Source organism: Ctenopharyngodon idella, chromosome 23 (genome assembly GCF_019924925.1).
Source record: "Ctenopharyngodon idella isolate HZGC_01 chromosome 23, HZGC01, whole genome shotgun sequence".
Classification (NCBI taxonomy): Eukaryota; Metazoa; Chordata; class Actinopteri; order Cypriniformes; family Xenocyprididae; genus Ctenopharyngodon; species Ctenopharyngodon idella.
Window position 1 is genome coordinate 3,666,909 of NC_067242.1, and position 19,527 is coordinate 3,686,435.

General features: G+C 38.2%; 1 protein-coding gene across 2 annotated transcripts in view; it reads left to right on the plus strand.

Moving 5' to 3' along the window:
* The window catches only part of sugct (succinyl-CoA:glutarate-CoA transferase), a 164,632-nt gene that overhangs the window by 70,544 nt on the left and 74,561 nt on the right, over positions 1-19,527 (plus strand). For both annotated transcript variants that reach the window (XM_051882700.1, XM_051882699.1), the window contains exons 10-12: positions 5,056-5,127; positions 5,305-5,402; positions 8,042-8,144. In XM_051882700.1, coding sequence (XP_051738660.1) covers positions 5,056-5,127; positions 5,305-5,402; positions 8,042-8,144 — 273 coding nt within the window. The remainder of the gene's footprint in view (positions 1-5,055; positions 5,128-5,304; positions 5,403-8,041; positions 8,145-19,527) is intronic.

Consider the following 19,527-nt stretch of genomic DNA (forward strand, 5'->3'; position numbering starts at 1 on the left):
CCTTCAGCCTGAGGCTTAGTCATTTCACTTTTGGTGTGAAAGGACCTTTACATTTGCCAAAAATAGAACTTTTTTTTTCTTTTTTTCTCCTTATTATAAAAACAAACTAACAAGCACGCTCAGCCCAGGTGAGAAAGAGTAATGCAAAAGTAATGTAATTCATTACTTTCCATAAAAAGTAACCAAGTAGTGCAATTATTTATTTTTAAGGGAGTCCAAGACTTTCCAATGTGGTCTCAAGACATAGAGTGCTGGAGAAAAAAAGGTAATACTTTAGTTTAGGGTCCAATTCTCACTATTAAGTAGTTTCTTATTAGCATGCATATTACTAGGCTAGCCTTATTCTGCATGACCATATTCTACATCCCAAAATGTAGGCATCTTGTCTAAGTACCTAAGTGTAAAGTTGTCTAAGTACTGTCCAACTGTGGAGCGGATTATTTATTCACCCAAGCCAAATTTTACCCGCAATTGGAGCTTGGCGAGTGTTAATTTTGGCCCCTGCGTTCAACTGCACACAACAGGAAATGATGTCAGGTTGAACGTCATCAAGCTCCTTGCACACGCATGTGGCATCCAGCGAGCCCCAGGGTGCTTCGCACGAGTTTGGAAACATCGTGGTAGCAGGACAATTTAGGCTTGATCTCTTTTGCTGTACAAGTCAAACTGGACCCACACTAAGATGAAGCCGGAGCACGTTTGTGTGTTTGCTGTGTGTGTATTTGCCTTCCTGCTGTTTCCTGGACTCCCCCAGGCATGTGACCTCTTGGCCCGTGCTTGATTTATTCATTTGAAATCATTTAATCTGATGGGCTACATTTTGTCAAAACACTGTCTCATTAACTGTGGTCCGTGCACTTTGTTTTTCATTCGACCTATTGTACTGCCAGGGGGCACCAGAATAAACACACATAGAGCACAGCGCTTGTGCTAAGAGAGGCTGTGGCTATGAATGCACGCTTTGTTCTAAGGTGTGCTTCTGTGGCCAAAAGACTATTAGCGATGTCTTGATTTACTCATGCAGATGGTCTGGTCCAGTGGAAGCTGATGGATTGCATTTGAGAAGGTCACGTTAGTTGAACTTTAGGTCTGTCTGCATGCTCTGGCCAGTGTATTATCTTTCACAAGATGAAAAATGGGAATGATCTGTGAGAGGAATCATTGTGTTTGACATGCCGGACTTAAGCCGGTTGATTCCTGTTCAATGTGGTTTCAGTGGCATCGGAAGATCGTCCCAGAGGTGCTGCTTGGTTTTGGGTCTGTGCCCGTTTCCTGTTTTTAGGCAGTTTTGTTGCTGTTTTCTTGTGGATTATTGTTTATCCTACCTCTGTGAAAAGCTTTTGCTAGAAGCCTCGGTTTGGCTGCTTTCATGTGAATATGTGACTTTTACCAGCAGGCATTGAGCCTGGAGTAGGGTTCATTGGAATGGATGAATTGGCGTCTCTACTGGGAGCACAGACCCACAAAGTTCAGCCTGAAGAATTTGTGGGCCTTATTTTTTGTTGAAAGATTTTCCATCAAACCGCTAATGTGCATATTGAATATTCTGATCCCCCCTGAAGATTTGATACAACTTCAATTGTGTAAGTCATTGAGAAGCACAAAATGTCTCTGATATTATCCTTAAGGCAAGACAAAGCCATTGTTTTTCATGCAGTAGTCAGTTTTGGGTATTTTGGCTTCCATAAATTGTCTTCTTCCAGACTAGTGGAAAGAAAACATCTAAAATACCATTTGAGTGTTTATTTTATTGCACTTTATCTATTTGCGGCTGTAGATTTCAATTACAGTACGTATCTTTAAAGGCTTTTTTCGCAAAATTAGTTTTTTCTCCACTGAGCCAGAAATCTCTACTTCAGCAGTGCCTACATACACCAAACTTTACAGTTTTTTTTCTTTTTCCTATCTATATTCTGAAGGTTTTTCAGAGGGGGTTGTTTGTTTATCATTCACCTGATTTATATAACATATTATTCTTAGGGGATTTTCACACCTGTAGATCGATTGCATTGTTCCGAAACAGGGACTTAATTTGTTACAATGTTGCATTTTTCTTCTTGGTTCAGTTTGCTTTCACAAGGCAACATTTCAAAGCGTACCAAAATGTGTTTATGCAAGTCAGATGCGTGTACAACTGTCCCCTTATTGGTCAGAGTTTGCTCTGCGTCATCCATTAAAATGATTGACAATTTCGCTTCATTAGCATATTGTGGCTTGTTTAGTACCTACTGTCGAGACACACGCAAACACTATACGAATGTAGCCTTCATTCCAGCTGTTAAATTATGTAGTACATCCGTACTAATTCAAGTGCCATCTCTCTGTATCTCCCAGCGCTGTCTAATAGACTGTGTCGAGACACATGCAAACACTATATGAATGTTATAATGCAGCTAGAGTGGGAATCAAGGCTTCGTTGGGACAGCGTTCTTACTCAGAGAAGAGCGATTACACAATGTTTTAAGATGAAGAGGCGCTCTTTAGATTTTAACTGCAGTAACTAATGTGCTCACTCACAGAATCAAACACTGCTGCAAATTATATAGCATATTTCCCGTTATGAAATATGATATGGTTGGTCCGTTGGGTTGGATTGCTTTCACACCACAAGTGAACCACCACAGAGTTCGTTTGCAATCGGGCTGAGACCACCTCGTTCAGGCAATCTCAGAGCGATTGTTTTGGTCCGGGTTCGAGTGCGATAGCCGTTCACATATGCCTAAACGAACCGCGCCAAGGGAGAAAACGCACCAGGTTCTGAAACAGACGCTCAGGTGTGAAAACACCCTTAAAAACATTGTGATAGATATTTTTTTTCTGGCTGTTGACATGGAGCCCCTAAAGGGACATGGTGGTGGAAAAAATGAGATGGGAGGAAAAATAAGTCAGTGGTTTTGCGTTCTCTCGCAAATGTTTTGCGTTCCCTCGAGAAACTTTGCGTTCCCTCGCAAAACATTTTGCATTCCCCTAAGAAGCTGAGTTCACTCGCAAAACCTTTTGAACTCTTTGCAAGTAAATGCAAAGTTTCTCAGCGGAATGCAAACATTTGCGAGAGTATGCAAAAGCATTGATAAATAATTTTTCCTCCATCGCATTTATTTATTTTTTCTTCACCATTTTCCTTTAGGGGCTCCGTAATTACCTGATTTATGAAGTGATATTGAGATATCCAAAATCCGTTAAAAAAAAAAAAATTATCTCTAATATATCAACAAAATGAAATGATAAAATTTCTGTTCTGGAATTGTATGCAAATTAGTGCATATTTAATTAGATAATGCCTAATTTGCAACATAACGAAACATTTAAGAAACCTTGTTATACAAAACAATTGTATTAAAGTCGGCATGAAATCAAAATTGACAACTCTTATTTTGTTATGGAATATTGTAGTATTTATTATCTTATAATTTATCCGTGCACTTCATTATTTTTTTAAAATTCATGTGCTCTCGTAATCTTTAATCAAAAACATGAACCTGCCCTCCCTGTCAAAACGACTCATTGTCTCTTCCTGTCACATGCTATGGCGTGAGGGCGGAGCTATCTATAACTGGCAGCAGATTGCCAGTCATTGTGGTGTACAGTACCCTTAAACAATAAAAGGAACCTGATGGAGGACATGCTCAGTCAGTTTTTCACTCATTCCTATCGAAGTTCAGCGTCACGCTTAATTTACGTGCGAGCGTGAGGCTCAACTTCCATAGGAATGAACCGAAAATGCTCATTCTTCTCCACTTGCTCCGTGCCAACGGACACGCACAGTCAGTCATTCAGTCAGTCTCTCTCTGTCTCTCTCGCGCGCACTCTCTCACTGTTTAGTGCTGTTTACTGTCCTCGTCATCTTCAATAAATAAAGTTCTTACAGTAACGTGAGGGTGCTCGCAGTGAGTCCGGTGGTGAGAAATCCCCACAACTGACTGCAAACGGGCATTCAGATCTGCCTTCATTTTGTTAGCAACGCCCAACTTCCAATGATCCAATCAATTCCCGAAGGACGAAATCGAGTCCCACCCTCTAATTTTTCAGATGCAGTTTCACTCGGATAGACGTCATAGTAGAGAAGAAAAGACAAACGCAACTTCCGCTTCATGCTGACTTTAATATACTCTGATTAATCAACTGGGGAAGTATGGTGATATGTTTTAGTTGGTGTCTGGTCCCTAAATTAATATGAATCCTTTTTACATCTCTCAGAAACGGAAGTCGTAATAGTTGGGTAAACTTCTATAGTGGTGAATGGGAGATCATTTTTGCGTTTGTTCTAAAAGGAGAAAAGAAAAAAAAAAAAAAAGAGAGAGAGATTGATTACAGCAATCAGAAGAGAGAAAGATGTCAAAACTAAAGCCAAGCTAATATAACACAAAATATAGTGTTATAAATGTAAATTTAAAAAAAGAAGAAGAAGAAGAAGAAAATATTAAAAACTTTACTAGATTTGCGATGTTGATAACTGGAAACGCGTGATAAAAAAAGGGTCCATTGTGCCATCATCATCTTCCTCTTGTGTTGTTAAAAACCTGTATGATGAAAGTAGTCCATAAAACTACTTTTGATTTACTATACTACTATAAATTTACCATAATAAACTCCTGTAAAAGTTGTTTGTTTCATTATTTGAAGTTGTAGTCATATGAACTAGTTTTTTTTTTTTTTAACTTTAAGGTACTTTTGTCTATTTGAACTTTGATAACCACTGGTCAACATTTTCATAGTTGTATATTCTGCTAAATATCTCCTTTTTTTGTTTTACTGAAGAAAGTAAGCAATAGGGTTTTTTTTAACAACATGAGGATGAGAAAATAACGACTGTGCTTTAATTTTCGGGTGAACTATTCCCTTAAGTGGGAGAACCTAAGAGAAAATAAACATTAGATGCAGATTTGCATGAAATACTGTATGGTTGCACCGGTTATACATTTTGTTATATCATAGATTCCAATGTTGTCGTTCTGTTTCTGTTTATGGCAGTTGGTGTGTGAGGTTTTCCTTTATTGCTTACACAGTTTATCTGGCAGTCTGTTCTGTATACTTATTAAATCTCTGTGTTTGCAGGGTTTCAAGACCAAAGATGGATATTTGGTTGTGGCATCGGGAAATGACCAGCAATTTATGAAAGTGTGCAAAGTAAGCAGACACCTTTTATTATGGACTCCAAATATGCATATTAATAAATCTAACCAACCTTTATTTGTACATTTCAGTCACAGTCATTTTTTATAGCTATGTGCATTTGTTTTGACTGATGGGAAAAGGCTTCACATTTCCTAACAGTTCTGTCATCGAACGTGTCTGTTTGCCAAGGTCCTGTGCATGAACGGTCTGGCAGACAGCCCGAAGTTCAAAAGCAACAAGTTAAGAGTTCAGCACCGCAAAGAGCTGCTGCAGATTCTATCCGAGCGGTAAGCATATGTTTTTTTTGTTTTGTTTTTTTGTTTTTTTTCCAACATGAAATCAAAACCAAACCTGTGAGTAATGTGCACCATCCATCAGTGCACATTATTCCAGACAGTAAATTTTTTAGGAAATAATGTCTTTAATCATTCATCAAAATGTATTAACTTGCTCCACTTTACCAGCTTTTTCGGCTGACGTCACCTTCCCACTTGCATGGGCTAATCTAGTTTGTGAACAGTTAGTTCACCAAAAATGAAAATTCTGTCATCATTTACTCACCCTGATGTTCCAAACCCGTAAGACTTTCATTCATCTTCAGAACACAAATAAAGACATTTTTAATGGAATCTGAGAGATTTCTGTCCCTTCATTGACAGTCTACACAACTACCACTTTGACACTTCAAAAAGTTTATAAAGAGATCGTAAAAATAATCCACATGAAATGAGCGGTTGAGTCCAAATTTTCTGAAGAGACACGATCGCTATATATGATGAACAGATTGAATTCAGGCTTTTTCACATATAAACAATATGTACATACATGTAAACAAACCTCATTGGTTCTTGTGGAAGCTCAAATGTGCTGCGTATCATGAGAATGAACCTCACTGGTTCTTGCGGAAGCTCAAATGCGCTGTGTAACACAAGAATGAACATCATTGGTTCTTGTGGAAGCTCAAATGTGCTGCGTAACACAAGAATGAACCTCATTGGTTCTTGCGGAAGCTTAAATGTGCTGTGTAACACAAGAATAAACCTCACTGGTTCTTGCGGAAGCTCAAACGTGCTGCGTAACATGGTAATAAACCTCACTGGTTCTTGCAGAAGCTCAAACGTGCTGAGTAACGAAAATTAACCTCATTGGTTCTTGTGGAAGCTCAAACGTGCTGCACAACACGAGAATGAACCTCACTGGTTCTTGCGGAAGCTCAAACATGCTGCATAACACGAGAATGAACTTCATTGGTTCTAAAAAATATCATAATAAAATAAAAAATAAAAAAATCACATAAAGCGATTGAGTCTCTTCAAAAAAAAGTTGGACTAAACCGCTTGACTGGGCTGTTAAGCATAGTCTTCTGATACATTTATATAGTCTTCTGAAGCCATAGGATAGCTTTATTTGAGAAATAGACTAAAATTTAAGTCCTTATATGCTTAAAATCTGTTGCAGTCTTAATCAAAAGAAAATCGGTTAATAAATACCATTTAATTGGCTTTAAATGTTTAAACATTTGATGATGCTGACAACAGTATTGGTTATATGCTGGAGAAATAGCTGTATATTTGTAAAGTAAAAAACCAAAAATGTTCCTTTCTCACTGTTACTTTCCTGTCTGCTATGCATTTTGTGGTCAACGTGTGAGAACTGCAAAAGCTTTCTATTAAGAAGCCAAATTAATGGTTTTTGGCACTAGCCCTATTTGGATGGGATTCATTTTACATGGAGAGTTGGGGTAAAGTAATTATTACCAGAGCTTCTCAGTGATTTTAGTCCCATCTGAATGTGCTATCTCAGTAATCATTACGGACAAAGTCAGTAAAGATTATAGCAACTTTTACCTTCTGTAAAAAGGTCCAGAAACATTACCTCAGGTAATACTAATCCTGTCCGAATGTGAATGTCTGATTGCTGATGTTTTATTATCCTAACGCTTCTCTTCATGTGTTTTTTGACCTACTTGAGCTACCGTTTGCACACCATTCTTCAGCATGCTTTCATTTCATTTCAATTTGGATGGTATCTGACAAAAAAATAAAATTATAAAATTAATAGAGCCAAATCACACACACAAAAAAAAAAACAACTGCGAAGAATGCCCATTTTAATATCAGTGTCAGGTATGAATAAGATGCTTGTCTAGATTTTGCTGCTCACATATGCAAGTTTATTATAAACAGCCACTTCTATAAACCTGTGAAGTTTACTTTTTATAATAAATGAAAATTATATTAACAAATAATAAATTAAAAGACACATACGTCATACGTGATGCACTCAGGCATAGCACATGACCCTCTGTAACACCCACGTCTACAAAACACACAGTCCCACCTCTGTAATAAACACAGAGATGTTAATAATAATAATAATAATAATAATAATAATAATAATCCCGTCTGAATTGGTACATGAAATCACAGATGTCGAGTGAAAAAAATAAAATAAATAAATAACTCAAATGTCGTTTGGAAACCTACTCTCATCCGAATAGGGCTCTTGAAGCATTTTGTTCGCACACCCTCAAACCTTCTTCATTTGGCAACAATGGGATTGTTGTGCACAGAAAGTCTGTACAAAATTCAAATGGCACATTCTGACTGGGTGAATCAGCGTCAGTCACTGAAGGCCAAGACATGCTTTGTGAGAGTATGTTTACAATATGAGAAACCTTATATGTTTACATTTTGCTAGAAAAAGAAGTCTGGATTAACTTTAATTATAGTGGGCACATTAAGTGAAATCTTTCAAAGAGTGTTGATGGTTTTACACAGTACTGTTGTCCTGAAGGGACAGAGAGAGGAAGTGGCCACATATGACTTGCATTTCAGCTCATGTAATCGTGCCTATGCCCTGTTTTCCAGCACCCCTCCCTTCTGTCCCTTTTCAAACCTTCATTCAGGCCTCTGTCCTCCCTCAGGTTCATGGAGGAGACGACTGGAGAGTGGTTAAGACGGTTCGAAGGCACCGGTGTCCCCTGTGGCCCTATCAACAACATTCAGCAGGTGTTCGCCAACCCTCAGGTTAGTTTGAGGTCACATCAGTGTTGGGGAAGCTACTCTGAAACTGATTTAAAGCAGTGGTTTTGCTTCAGGACCCGGATTTTACATTGGACCTAAAGTGGCGACAAAACTTGGTGCAAACAAGTGCTAATTGTACAAAAGGAAACAAAAACGTATTAATATTCTGGTTGTCAAGGCTAACTTGTCCATGTTGACATTGTAGTTTGGCTGCTTCTGCAACATAACAAGAAAACATACAACAACAAAGATGGGAAATGTTTGAAGACTTGTTTTGCCTCCCTAACTACAATATGCACAATTAGATGGTTAATATTAATTGCATTTTATTATTATTATAATTTTTTTTGTGTGTGTGTGTGTGTGTACATTGTGCAACACTACATTGAAGCATGAAGCTACATAATAGTAATAATAATAATAATGTGAAGAGTAATATATTTATATTTAAATTTTACATTAGTAATGCATCAACTAACATTCACTAACAATGAGCAATATTCACCGATCAGGCATAACATTATGACCACCTTCCTAATGTGTTGGTCCCACTTTTGATGCCAAAACAGCCCGGACCTGTTGAGGCATGGACTCCACTAGAACCCTGAAGGTGTGCTGTGGTATCTGGCACCAAGATGTTAGCAGCAGATCCTTTAAGTCCTGTAAGTTGCGAGCTGGAGCCTCCATGGATCAGACTTGTTTGTTCAGCACATCCCACAGATGCTCGATTGGATTGAGATCTGGGGAATTTGGAGGCCAAGTCAACACCTCAAACTCGTTGTTGTGCTCCTCAAACCATTCCTGAACCATTTTTGCTTTGTGGCAGGGTGCATTATCCTGCTGAAAGAGGCCACAGCCACCAGGGAAGACCGTTTCCATGAAAGGGTGTACATGGTCTGCAACAATGCGTAGGTAGATGGTACGTGTCAAAGTAACATCCACATGGATGGCGGGACCCAAGGTTTCCCAGAAGAACATTGCCCAAAGCATCACTCTGCTCTCCGCCGGCTTGCCTTCTTTCCATAGTCCATACTGGTGCCACGTGTTCCCCAGGTAAGCGACGCACACGTACCCGGCCATCCACGTGATTAATCAGACCAGGCCACCTTCTTCCATTGCTCCGTGGTCCAATTCTGATGCTCACATGCCCACTGTTGGCGCTTTCTGTGGTGGACAAGGGTCAGCATGGGCACCCTGACTGGTCTGCGGCTATGCAGCCCCATACGCAACAAACTGCGATGCAGCGTGTATTCTGACACCTTTCTATCAGAACCAGCATTAACTTCTTGAGCAATTTGAGCTACAGTAGCTCATCCGTTGGATCGGACCATACGGGCCAGCCTTTGCTCCCCACATGCATCAATGAGCCTTGGCCGCCCATGATCCTGTCGCCAGTTCACCACTGTTCCTTCCTTGGACCACTTTTGATAGATACTGACCACTGCAGACCGGGAACACCCCACAAGAGCTGCAGTTTTGGAGATGCTCTGACCCAGTCGTCTAGCCATCATAGTTTGGCCCTTGTCAAACTCGCTCAAATCCTTACACTTGCCCATTTTTCCTGCTTCTAACACATCAACTTTGAGGACAAAATGTTCACTTGCTGCCTAATATATCCCACCCACTAACAGGTGCCGTGATGAAGAGATAATCAGTGTTATTCACTTCACCTGTCAGTGCTCATAATGTTATGCCTGATTGGTGTATTTACCTCAATATAGTTAACTAAATTTAAGAAATGGAACCTTATTTTAAAGTGTTACCGATTTGTTTTTTTTTTGTTTGTTTTTTTGTCAGAATGATGTAGAATGTTTTGTTGTCTCATCTTTCGCTACTTATGGGGAAAAAGTAGATTTTTAGAGGAAAAGCTTTGCATTGTTTTGAGCAGCTTAACTATTGGCATTCTACTGAAAAATTTACAGTAGTTAAGTTAGTAGCATTGCCTATTAGCTACTTAGTTACTCCCCTGGGTAATAAGTGTAATAAATTCTCTCGTAGTACGTACAGCATCATGCAGTTGTGAAACACAAGCGTCCATTATTATTGCCGAGATAACACTGATCAGCAAAACTTGCTTAGTTACAAAACAAGAGTCAAGAACATTTCTTTGATCCACATCAGTAGCTAATAAAGTGAAAAGTGAAACACTATCATATGTACAGGCCCCTAGAGCAAGGAATTTAACACTGCTGGAATTTGAACCCGTTTTTGTACACCAAAGATGCAGAAGTTTCCCTCCACACATACACACTCTAATGTTTAATTCCTACCACATGTTGGGACGGAGAGTGCTTGCACTTAAAGATCCCATCAACATGCGGAGGCTCTCGCTCTACTGTGTCATATGATCAGAATTAACAGCTATTGTTTTTGATTTGAAACACTCATTGAACCTCCAGTGAGGCTATTAATATTTAATTTTGTCCTATGTGGTTTGCTATATTTAGCCTTTCACTACACTATTACTCAAAGAATTTGAAAACATATTAGTCATTCATATTGCCTAATCGAAGGCAGTTTAACATCTTGGCAGTCATTTCCCAAGAAAGTTTTTGAGACTTTGGTACACTGTAGTTTTAAGGAGTAAATACTCAGCAATAGTGTTAACTGAAGAATTTGCACCACACCTCAAATCATTTATTGTGTTCGATAGCATCGTATGAGGAAAAAAAGTTGGCATGAAACGGAAGTTGCTATACTCCTTTCTTCTCTATTGCGACATATATCTGAGTGAAACTGCTTCTGGAACAAGAACAAATGTTGGGCGGGACTTGATTTTGTCCATGTGGAATTGATTGAATGGTTGTGGTTTACTATTGGTGAATCTCATGTGAGTGACAGGTTGCCCCGCCCTCACGCCATTAAACACATCATCAGAGAAGAGATGTTCCTGCAAGAGGGAGGGGAAGTTATTTTGATAAAAGATTATGAGGAATGTGCACAGATAAATTGTTTATAATAAATACTAAAGTCTAATGTCAAGATTGTACATATGGGTAAAACAATAAAATCTGTACAAAAGACATTTGAAAATTAACAAAAATTAATGATGGCATGATAAAAAAAAATCCAAGAATGTTTGATTGTGATCTTCATATAAACAAACAAACAAACAAAAAAATAAATAAAAATAGTGGAATCACTTTATTATTCATTTAAACATGTTAAACATTTAAACAATTCCATCCTCATTGTTTTAAATCAAGGAAAAACTAATTTATACACCGTACCAGGGGTTTTCCTGGCTCAAAATGAGGCGGAGGTGGTAAAATCCTGATCACGGCAGAAAAAAACACTTTTACAAGCACGTATTTTAGGTATTTTAATATTAAGAGAATAAGATTTGTATTTTGAGAACACTATCATATATACAGTGTATCCCACAGGATTGTGTGTTTTCTGTAGTGGTTGTAACTATGTCCCTATAGGGGGGTCCGGGGGCATGGTCACCTGGAAAAAATGTGTACATTTTAAAGATAAATTCATTAATCTGGTGTACTTTGAGAGTTCAAAATTAAGAGCTCCAACCCATGTTCAGTGTGCAAGTCTTGTACCTCAACTTTAAAGGGGTCTCTATAGGGCTTGTGCGCTAGAGATGTGCGGATCAGCTCTAACATCACCCAAATCCACTGTTAAAAATAAATCATCCACCTGCCAACTTCCTAAGCCTACGATATTCTCTGATTTAGATATCTGCACCTTAATAGCCTGTAAACACAGGTTTTACTCCCTTCAAACTAAAATTGTCACTGTTTCATTATATCATTGTTGAAAAAAACACTCTTATTAGAATAATTTCTGTTAAGCTTGTGTATATTTTTAGCTGTTAAGTTTTTAAGCAATATCGCACATTTTCCTTTTGTTTTTTATAATGACCACTAGGAGGTGCTCTAGGCATATGCTTTCCTTGATTGGTTTTCCCTGAACAGAAATACGTTGTCGTTGAAAACGAACGTCAAAGAGTGACGAACATTCCTTGTGTTTTACCAAATGAGAGTTCCGTGTCTTTATTAATATCAACACATTAATGATTTATCTCTCATCCACCCGCGACCCACCCGCAATTACTTCGAATCTTATTTTGTATTACTTGGCCAGCCCAACCCGGCGGATTATCTGATGCGGATATAACCGCGATCCGCGCATCACTTTCGTGTGCTCTCGCAGAATGTCCGTTCGAGGCGGGCAAGTTGTAGGGCCGGAATGAAAGCGATCTTTTCGGCACAGAACCCTATTTTCTGCAGTGGGGATGGGCGGAACGGTTTGAGAATGGATACAGGTCGGGAAGCCGCAACAGAACCGTGGTAAAGGGGTATCTGGGCATGTGACTGCCTGTCTGAGTTTTGTCAACACTCGACAGCCGGAGGCGGCACAAATTTGATGGAGGCGGACGCCTCATAATTCTCTATGCAGGAAAAACCCTGCATACTATAGATTGTCAGTGATCTACCAGTTTGTGTAATCAGTCCCTGTACAGTACATCATTACTCAATGTGCCACAGCTCTACACTGAACTAATGTCAAAACAGCTTTATGTCTGTTTTGACATGTAGATCAACCTGACCCCATTTACAGTTATTGCACCATTTAAGTTGTCAGTCATTGTCAGTGTACTTCTTTGCTATTTAACAGATGCTCTTACAGGGGGTCATTCCCCCTGGAGTAGCATGAGGTTAAGTGCCTTGTTTAATAGCACAATTGAAATAATTTTTCAACTTGGGATTTGAACATAATCATCAATATCAATGGTATAACAATGATGTCATAAAATTAGATATTTTAGATATTTTAAGAACACGTTTCTTATTATTGAAGAAGAGTTGTGTAACCCTAAAATGGTCTCAGCATTCAGTTTATATATATATCTGTAAATCTGATTCGTTCATCTCCAATGACTTGTTGCAGACAATTTGTCCATTTGAAGACATATTGGACATCCCGCGTCCTTATCGTCTAAAGTTTCACAAGAAACAGCCAGCAGGATTGCATTCTGGTGAACTTTTGACAGCTGAAGCTGATGATTCCATCTGGAGATCATATCTGTCAGAGGACAACACAAATCTGTTAGCCATTGCTCCTTTTGACCGAATGGCGAAACCAAAAACATCCAGTGTTCACTGGAGAAATCAGCAGTAGCTGCAAGGGCACAGAGGAAATTAGCCGACAGACGTGAAGAGCGAGCTAAGGAGATGATTCAGGAGAAGGGACAGCTGCACATGTACAGGACAGAAAACCAGATGGAGAGGATATGGATGGGGAGGTTAGTATTAGAGCAAGATAGAGTGGGTGATATTAAGACTTAGTGGACGAGGAGGGGCGCTACGACTAGACAAATGAGGAAAGCAGATGGAATATGGGTAGGGCAGTCAATGAAATTCATGTAGCGCTTCCATAGGAAGCACAAGGTCATGTGACCTGATGAACTGATGTAGGGGTTGAACATCACAGGATCTTCACTTTTGACCCGAGTTGGAAACTAAACCCTGTCAATAAATCGTTTTCCGGGTGACCTTCATCCATAACTTTGGCCTGTTGAAACACTATAATTCAGTGTTCTTCCCTCTTCGTGAAGCATAACTTAAACTCTTCCTGTTTTTCTTGTCATTTTCCTCTTGTGAAGTAAGATAACTTACCAAGTTAGCACAAGCATTATTCAAGATTTCTCAACTATCAGTAACCTCTAAGTCATGTCGGCCCCCCAAAGCCTGCTGGGGATGTTTGTATTTTAATGTAATTTCAACAACTGTGAACATTTAAATTCTCGCAGGCGCAATTATGCAGTTCTCACTTGATTATGATACACAAATAAACAATGTTCTACATCAATGGAAACTAATAAACCTCACTGATCTTTCTCCTCCAAATGGGATTTGAAGTCGGTTTTTGAGTATTGAAGAAATTATCCTGGCATGCACGGATGAGAACTTCTGGTTGAGCCTCTCATTATTTTCATCTTCCATTGGTCCTTTGAAGCATGTTTGGGTTTTAGTAAAATTACTACAGCTTCATTTATAGCTCATTGAACGTAGGGGAAAAATGAATAGAGAAAGTGTTGTTAGGCGTCTCAGACTGTCAGAATTTTTCTTTTAGATCTCGGTCATCAAACAAGTGAAGTATTGAACTTTTTTTCATGATATTCATTGGTCCCATTTCCAGTTTCCAGTGACGTTTGCTTGACGTTCTTTTGACTTGTTCCTCTATGTTCCCCAGGCACGCAGTGTCAGGTTGCTCATACTTCATTTTCAAAAATCACATCCGTGAAAGTCGGGTTATGTTTTGGTCTGGAGCTATTGGCCGTCAGTCTTGGTCCCTGATTGCTGTCTGAATGTAACAAAAATGTGCAGGTTATCACCCGTTTCACCGCTGAGCCACACACCTGCATGAAGTCCGGTGAAAGATTAATATTAATATTGGATATTTCCAGAGCATCATTCCTGTCGTATCAGGTGCCAGGCACAGATGTTGGACTTGGACAAAATGGCTCCCAGATGTGAGCATGGTTGAATGTTGAGTATTCACATGGATGAAAAAAAAGGAAGGAGAAGAATTTCTGGATAAGAGTTTCTTCCTTTTTTGAGCTGCCAAGTCTGACTGAATAACTGGATGTTATTGCTGTGTTTGAGTGTGTGCATTTGTGAATGAAACCCTGTTTATCTGAATCTTGTTTGAACTGCATAATAAGCCTAAACCCAGGTTTGTTCCAACAATCCATGGAGGGCTCAAAGAGAAATCCACACTGCCCTGATCTCCAGGTTGTTGTGACTTATGAGGTCAAGCTAACATTTTAAAAATATTTGTGAAACATTTTTTGGAAATGTTCTGTTCTTGGTCTTCCTTTTTTCAATACTAGGAGAACTAAATGACTGCTAAACCATGTTGAATAGCTTCATTCTGTATCATTTAACTCTGTCATTTATTTGCCTTATGCATGCCAAAATACAACATTCCACATAGCGTACAAAATATGTCCTACAGTTCTTACTTCTTTGCTAAATGTTTGCTTCAGAAAACCATAAACCTCACTGTCAAATTAAATATTAAACGAGCTATTAAATTCAACATTCACTTTCTATGAGGTTTGCAATTTTTGTCAAAAAATGTTTTAAAAAAAATGTCGAAATGTACTGATTTGTGCAATAGACAAGTTGCAAGATGCAAATTTAACCTAAATTAAGGCATCACTCAATACTTGGTAGTTTCGTGCCAAATATTGGACTTGTATTTCTCATTAAGCAAATTAATGTTTAATTATTTTAGTAATTGTTTTTTTACAATGTCATGGAGAAAACCAATGGGAGAATGGTTGATTTTGAATACAGTTGACACTGATATTTATAAAAATTGAGAATATGGAATGAGTATGCACTTTCCTTCCAGGATGTTGTAGAACGTAACACTTTATTTTGAAGTGACGTAGTTACACATTACTATATATAGTTGCTATAATAATAATAACAGTAAATTATGCATAATTACAAGTAACTAATCCTAAACCAAACCCTAACCATAACTCTATAGTAAGTACATGTAGTTAATTAATATTACTCAGTTTGAGTAAGTACAATTTAACTACGTCACCTTAAGTGTAACCAAAGTTTCTTTCAAGGAATTTTACATGTTAAATGGGGCTGCGGCAGGAGAAAATTATATGTAAATTATATTTTAAAAATGTTTTTTGCTATTAAAAGTTAATTAAAGGCACAATATGTAAGATTTTTGCAGTAAAATAACCAAAAACTACTAGGCCAGTGTTATATATTTTGTTCAGTTGAGTACTTACAATATCCCAAATGTTTCCAACTATTTGTAAATCCTGAGAAAATTGCGTTTTTAACCAAGGACACGGGACACGTGTCCGAGAGTCCCCTGTCAATTGCGTCATACCCGCGCTACCCTCGGTTTTCGGTTTTATTTTGCAGAAACCATGGAAACACCAAAGACGCTTTAATATATTACGTTTTATTAGACAAGGGAACAACTGTTTGGTTACATTTATAGACAGAAAATAAATTATTGTTATATAGCTCAACCTGTTTAGTTTTATTGTTTAAATCTAGTTTTCTTGATTTTCCAAGAGTACCATGCTTTTACCATGCCTCAGAGAAAAACACTATTAATCAAGTAGCTAATACAGAATTTTCTCCATCATACAATACGTTTTAAAATTAATTGCATGCCATTTATCAACACAAACCATCCAGCATTTATTAATATGATATTCTAATATCAATCTAGCATACTGCAGTGTGCAACAAGGGTCTCACAGCAGCCGCTGAGCAAACGCACAGAGTAACCTCATACTCTTGAACAGAAGAAGCGGAAGCGGCGACTGCGGCATAATAAAAGTTCCGCTGCTCGCGAGGCAAGTGTCGTGTTCGTCTCTCATTAGCAATCGCTCCAGCGGCCTCGTTCAGCTCCAACATCTCAGCCATGCTCTGCTTCTTACTACAGTAATGTTAATAATCTCATCCATGAACATGATTCCTGCTCGAGTCACGTCCTGATTCTTTTCCACTGGCTGTGAGGTGAAGACGACATTTCCCAAGATTCCGTGCTCAAACTCTGCGTCATCAAGCTACGCCTTTGTTTTGAATAGGCGACCTCTAACGGCAAAAAATCTACATATTGTAGCTTTAATATTTTTTTAATGCAGAATTTTTTTAATTTCATGAAGTTGTATGATTTTAGTTGTTGGTTGCAGTCAAAAAGGTCAAGATCTATGAGATGGAATGTGCCAAAATCACTATTGTAAGGAGGGATACAGATATTTGATAGGTTTAAAACTAGCTTCTTTTCCTGTTAGTTTGATTTTATGTTTGATATGTAATAGTTCTTACAAAGAACATCTGATTTGTGCCTAAATTGTCATGGGACATCAAAGTGTATTGTATCTGTGAAAAGGGCCAAGAAACCACAAACACTCCATGAATTTTATGAATGGAAATAAATGTAATGCCTTAAGGACGACATTATTTGCTGACAAAAAATGAAGTGTGACTCAGAGGATTGAATGATGACCTTTAGTTTTCCTGCAATACATCTCTCTGTGATTTTCGAGTGGATGTGAACGCGGAGTAAAGCAGCTGCACACAATAACTGATAATTACCGACCTTGGTGTTGTCTCACAGCAGAGTTTTCCACCAAATGTTTACAAGTAAAGGGATGTTTCCGGGCCCCGTGGACCTTCAAATGCACCCAAATGAGGGAAGAGCCAAGCAGTGGAGCTTAAACAGATGTTGCAGGGAGCACTGCAGCAGGTCACAGAGGCCCTACAGTCTCCTGTTGAGGTCGAACACGGTTGCTGCAGTAATTGGTCCAGTCACGTGAGAAGGTCCAGCAAGGCTGAATTGTCTCCGTCACTGTAGTTTGTGAGTAATGGAGGTTTACTCTGAAAGCTCACTTCAGTTGTTCTTTCTTGGCTGAACACTCGAGGATCTTTGCCATTGTTATGGCCTAGGGCCCTTGTGAAAATGACAGACCCGTGTACTGTAACTAGATAGGTTCAGCACACACACGCTGCTTGGATCCTTGGTGCATATGATAAACTTCATTCCTTACTAACTGTTTTGCTTCTCTTGTAACTTGTATTTACAACGAATGAGCACAGAAACAGTTGAAGAGAAGTTCACTGCTGTTTTCTGGTGGGAGGAAAACAACTGGAAAATTTGAGTAACCTCAAAAGACCTTAACATTTGTGTAACTGACTCATTCAGTCAAGTGTGTTGTGGAGATATCCGGAAAAGATAGACTGACAAGCTGATGGACTACAGCAATTAATGAATGAGAAGAATGGGGTAAGCTGTGCCACTTTTTTACCTGTATTCACATGTAGGCACGATGAGGTAAAATTAAAATACTAAATAAAATTGCAGGATGTCGACAATTTTCATCGTTTTGTCATTTTATTTATGTGTTTAATATTCTATGTATATATAATTATTTTAGTATTATTTATATGATAGTATTGAATAATATTTTGTATTGCCTTTCATTTTAGTTTAAAGCTGCAGTCCGTAACTTTTTTTTGGTTAAAAATTATCCAATTTTTAAGCAAATACCTAACCAGCCAGTGTTCAAAACTATCTCCTTACTTTAGCCCGATTCACAAAGGTAAGCTTGTAATAATGTTTTCTAATAAAATCGGTACTGGTGGGTTTCCAAAGGAGCCGTTCGTCTTTGCGTCATTACGTCACATCTGTTTACATAAAGGAGTCCCAGTTAGTAGGTTATATCATGTGAGGATGCTGCTGGTATTGGATCATTTATAGCCTTTTCTCACAGCATCTGGAATAATTAAATATGTAGTATAATCATTTTCATGGCTTATTGTAATCCAGAAAGGTCCAAATTACAATCATCAGTAGTCAAAAGCAAAAGACTTCGGACTGCAGAGTGGCTACAGAACTTGAAATCTACAGGTAACGCTAATACACACTAAATACACAGTCACGCAATGCTGATGTTGTTAACATTAACAATTTGAGAACAAAGTATAACAATAATAATAATTTGCACGGTTTGACGTGATACAAGCTAAGCGATCGTTAGATTTAATCACCATTGGCAGCGTGATTTTCTTAGAACAAAAGTGGCAGACATGTTACTTACTTGTTCAGATGACATTTTCTGGTGAAAATTCTTATGCTGGCCATACTTCCAAGACGTAGAGTATCTGATTGCCAATGCACAACCCATGTAAAGATGAAAATTCCACAAATAACTGCAATTGCAGGTTTCAAACAGAGATGGCAACAAAGAGGCAAAACTTACGGACTGCAGATTTAAGTAATTTTATGTGCTTTTGTCTTTTTTAATTTTATATACTATATATATATTTTTTTCAGTTTTAGTCATTTTAATACTTCACTGTAAACTTATTTCAGTTAGATGCCAAGGCACAAAGGCAACGCGCGTGTGTGTGTGTGTGTGTGTGTGTATTATTAAATATAATCATTTACATATTAAAATATATTTTACACCTCTAATAGAATTTATTTACTAACTTGTACTATAAAAATGCTATTCTCAATATCACTTTTCTCATGTGTATCTGAATACTTTAATTCTTTCTAAATAGTAACATGACAAAAATTGCTAGTTTAAAGGGGTGACACACCTTACCCCACTCTCTACTACTTTGATTTGTACATTTAATTGATCTGGTTTTCTCATTAGCTTGGATAATATCTGATTTTTTTCTCAACACAAGAGAAGCAGTAACTAAATGACAAAGGAGGATAGTCAGTTTACTTCGTTTTTTCAGTCAGTAAAACTTTGGAACATAATCTAGATGACACTTCCATGGGATGTTGGTTTTTGGTTGGTGGTATTGCTCTTGGACAGTTCAGCTAGCAAGAATAAATGGGTAATCCAGGGGTAACAAAA